This window comes from Cryptotermes secundus, unplaced genomic scaffold (assembly GCF_002891405.2).
Source record: "Cryptotermes secundus unplaced genomic scaffold, Csec_1.0 scaffold130, whole genome shotgun sequence".
Taxonomy (NCBI): domain Eukaryota; kingdom Metazoa; phylum Arthropoda; class Insecta; order Blattodea; family Kalotermitidae; genus Cryptotermes; species Cryptotermes secundus.
The window spans coordinates 1,866-6,734 of NW_019731216.1; the positions used below are offsets into that span (position 1 = coordinate 1,866).

General features: G+C 37.0%; 1 protein-coding gene across 4 annotated transcripts in view; it reads right to left on the bottom strand.

Moving 5' to 3' along the window:
• Positions 1–269: 269 nt before the first annotated feature.
• The window catches only part of LOC111866416 (protein LSM14 homolog A), a 52,186-nt gene continuing 47,586 nt past the window's right edge, over positions 270–4,869 (bottom strand). For all 4 annotated transcript variants that reach the window (XM_023855344.2, XM_023855343.2, XM_023855342.2 and 1 more), the window contains exon 9: positions 270–586. In XM_023855344.2, coding sequence (XP_023711112.1) covers positions 507–586 — 80 coding nt within the window. In that variant the 3' untranslated portion in view covers positions 270–506. The remainder of the gene's footprint in view (positions 587–4,869) is intronic.

Here is a 4,869-nt window from a genome sequence, read left to right on the forward strand (position 1 = left end):
TGTAATATTTGCTGCTCTAATCACTGCACTCAACTGCCATCCCTATTGTTGTTAATGTTTCCACTATCTTCAGTTGGTACATTGAGTTAGAGGAGAAACATTGGATCATTATTTCCAGTTATGTCCACATGATTAATTAGTTCACCCTTCATTGCAGTAGGGTATTTAAATCCTATTCCCAGGGTCGGAGGACATTTGGAGAAAAAAAAATACATTCTAAGTACAACAGACAGGTTAAATTACCTGGCCAAAGAGAACAAAACCATATGTATTTATTGTATTGTGTATTTGTTTATTGATATTGTCAGTGTCTCCGATTACATAGTGTTGAATGGTAAATGATTAGTAAATGATGAATTGGAAAGCAGTCACATTTGATTTGAGGGACTTGAGGAAATCTTGAAAACACTCAAGTCAGGATAGTATGTGTCCTGAACAGGATTCAAACTGGAAACCTCCAAAACGTCAAAAGAGTTACTGCTTGGTCCATCTCACATGATCAGATGTCAGAAGAATTCTGACACATTACTCTGCAGCTCTGAACAGTGTTTGGAAGTGATTCTTTCACATTCTCCTCCTGATGTCCCTGAGGAAATAAAATTGAAATGTGGTTAAGTTCTTACATTTTTATTTTGATGTTTGGTCGACTTCCATTCATGCAACAAAAGAGTTTTATGGATCTAGAAATGGATACACACAAAAAGCAAATGGAGAGAAAAGGGATGGATTGGGGGTTTGGAATGTTGGGTTATTTTATAATGTTGTATCAAGCACAGATGTCATATAGGAACTAATTTTCTTACTTTGATACTAGTGTAGTTCTAGGCCAGGGAAGAAGCCCCCAGAACCTAAAACCCAAAGATATGATAAGGTGCTGCCCGATCAGGGCTATCTCACACTTCAGTATCAGTAACATATGAATATGTGGCAATGGTGGAATGACAAGAAGCATGAAAAAACCAAGAATATTTGAAGAATATGCTAAGTGCTATTTCATTTGTCATGAATCTTATGTGAAGTTACCTGGAATGAAACCCAAGATTCTGCAGTGAGGAGCAAGTGTAACCACATGAGCTCTGTCATGGTCTTACAGATTAAATGTCATATGAATGATGTTTGGAGAGGAGGTTAAGATTTTTTAAAGTGTCGTCTAGGCATTATCATGAGATTTGTTGAAAACATGAAACAAGTTAGAACAGCCTGTAGGAACTCATAAATGCAACTGAGATTCAAACCAAATATATCTCAGATATAACATTAATGTTATCCTAACCTGCTCAGTAAAGAAATCAGCTGAGTATTTACAGTATACCAGTAAGATAAATAATACAAATTTTATCCTGCTTTCGCAAAATATTTATGCAGCTTAAAGTGAATATCATACCATGAAACGAAGAATATAGTGATTAATGTGCAGACAGTGAACATACAGTTCTTTCTCAAATAGCACTAACTTTCTTGTGCTTTCATTCTGTTTATAATAGCCCATATGTAGCAGAAAACGACAAACAGGAAACAGAAATAGTAGCATTGATAATGTTGCCAAGCTACTGTTATTGGAGATTTTCAAAATTTTTGCAATCATTTACCATACAACATCAATACCAAACTGAAGTGCAAACATTCACAATATGGAAACATTTTTCTAGGACACAGTGTCATTTACAGGAAATTAAAATTGAAATTTTAATTTCTCAGATATCTTTCCATTCTTTCCAGCCTCTCCACTTGTATTAGCTTTGAAAACTGCAATGGATTACTAAAGTTTCCTGTTAGCCTATTTTCTTTACCTTGCCAAAGTAGCAAAAGCAGAATCAGGGACCACAAGATTGCACTTGGGGAAACAAGATCCACAGTGACATCTAGAAATGTTTTATAAAAACTGCAGGAGCTCATTCCCAATTTAAATATCAGTAGAGTTTACACCACATCTTTAAAAAAATTTAATATCATAGCCCTTCACTGGGATTTTACTTGAGCAGTTTTTGAGCTTGTCTTAAAAATTAAAATGAAAGAGAACAAAGGAAAAGTCTGTGATCACTGTATGTTTTCATTAGTACAAGATTCAGCAAGCAATATTTATGGTTTGTCATTGAGTGACATCTGTACGAAAATATAACATGTATGCAGAGGGGAAAGAGACTACTGCCAAATGTTATCAGCACTGGCATGTGGTATACTTCAGCTAGTCAACTGACAGATTGATAGTGAATCCATTAAATTATTTTCATATCCTTCCACACTCTCATGAATTCAACCATATTATTGGCACTATATACTTTTTCAGATAACATGAAATGCATGAAAATTCTTTGTTCACCCCCTCGCCACGTTAAGGCACAGGATGTGGAGAGGGGGGACATGACATACCTGCAATTTGCAGAACGCATATCCAAAATACAGGACACAAGATGAAATTCCATACCATTGTTACAGATTCTTCTAGGAAGCATGAACGAAGACTGTGTTCCTTTCTCAAAGCTATGCTTTGTGCTTCGAGAATCAGTAGCAGTGTGGTCTGGAATACAACTTTTAAGAGTCCTCTATTTCTCACATCTAGTCACTATTCGCCAGCTGTGGATGTAGTTGTTTTTCAAATGAAAATGTTAAGAGTAGTTGCAACTACTCTAGCCATCCTGGTACCCACTCCCACATCCACCACAAATGCTACGACCTCACAATCTAGAGCATTAAAGAGTAGAATTTTGAAGATGGAGAACAGCTGCAAGTCTTTTATTATGTATCTGGCATACAATATATTTGTAAGATCAGTTATCAAAAATGTTTGCCAAAATTGCATACATAAATTGAAAACAAGGCAGAAAATTCTAACACAAACAGGGCCCATATGGCCCTTGCTGGGCAAGATGCAGCTACCCCTACATCCTACCATCAATACAAAAACAATAAAACACATTATAACTTATGTACATGACATTCGGGTCAAGCGGAGTTATTGTGCTCGGTTTACTTTTTGACCTGGAACGTGGTGGAAGTGTTACGTTCCTTTGAAATATCAGTAACATTCTACCAGGCTATACATCACATCGCAAAATATAGGATTCTTAATTATTAGACGCTGTGTATTAAGATCGCAATTTATCTCATAACAAAGTACACATGATATTATATTTGGACATTCCAGGTTGGTTCTCTGTCATCAGGCACCCAGTGCTCCTCATGGTCTTAAGTCCTTCGTTCATGTTATCGGCATCACTACTTTCCGCGCACGCGCCCAATATTACTTTAGTTATTCAACGTGTACAACCAATTGCAGACGTTTGCTGGTGATTGGCAGGGCATGTAGCAAGCATAGTGAGAAAATGAATGCACATAAGAGTTTTGTGGTAAAGAGACTGCTAGGAAGACCAAGATGTAGGTGGATGAAAAATAACTTTTATTTTAGAGAAATAGAATAGAATGGATTGATCTGGCTCAGGATAGGAACTGGTGGAGAGCTCTTGTGATCAATGTAGTAATCCTTCGGGTTTCATAAAATGTTGGGAAATTTTTGAATGGGTGGGTGACTGGCATCTTCTCGAGGACTCAGCTCGTACTTTCACAAGGCCCATTAACCAGTCAAGTGGTTCTTCTCCATCTTATCTCTCCCATAGCGGCACATTAAATCCACCCCAACATTTAAATTTGTCATTGTGGTGTTTAATTTTATAATTTTTGCTCCATTTTTAAAATGCAATATCTCAAATCACATGTTGTTACAAAATTATGGAACAAAAAGTATCTGAAACATCAATTAGCAGACTTCATATCTCCATTTTTTCCATTTCTGTAGCCGTTATATTAATGTTTATATACATATTTTTTTAAGTAAATTCCACACCTTTTCTTTTGTTCTAAAAAAATCCATCAATATCGGCAATGACATGCACTTAAGTTCCCAATAAGTAACAACAAAGGCATGTCTGACTCGTGCACATTCAGTTCTCTGACTGCATCTGGAGTTTAAGAGTTGAAACACGATCAGAGTAGTTCACTGACACAACTGTATAGCGAAAACAATCCCAACTTGTCTTACTGGGACACTGAATGCCTCATTGGTAAATGGAGGTTTGTACTGTTGTGTGGGCAAGCTCATGGCTAGTATGGATGAACTGAACTGTTCTTCCAAACATCAGCTACAAAATTGTTGTGCTACAGACTATGAAATCACTAAAACCATTATACACCAGACACATTCCTGCAACTCAAGTGACAGATACTGCGAATAATTTATAATTATGTACTCTCCAATACCAGCCCAGCGATGGGTCCTAGATTTTAGTTTCAGATTGTTTGGTTTCCTAAACTTTTTCTGGTGTACTGATTTGTTTCTCTGGCTATTACTTCCACAACACCTGGTGTATAAAACAACTCAATATATTCCAGGGGGTTACTGGGGTGTTCTAAATCAAATTTATGCCAGGCTTGCCAGTAAATGGAAAAAGTGGTTGCTCAGCACATGAATTTGCCCATACGTCAGTTTGCAGGCTACTGCTGTTGCTGACATTTTCTGCTCATCAGAGCTGACACTCTGTTCACCACCTGACAAAATTTTCACATTTATTTCACTGTCACTATTATATTCACCCTGTGAAATATTACTATATTCATTACCTTGTAACAGCTCGTAAAACACCTCATCACTCACAAGCATCTTCTTGCTAGGACTTACCATAATGTTTAATCGAAAGAACTTGAACCCAGCACAGCTAATGAGCAACGAACAACTTCCTGTCACACTATGACGTAGCTAGAACATCTTGCAAGCACAATGTACAAGTTCCCATTGCTGAATGGCATTATATCTACAACAGGGTAGTTAAAGATACAGAGCGTTGCATGACGTCTTAACCACTTGACTGGGTAAAG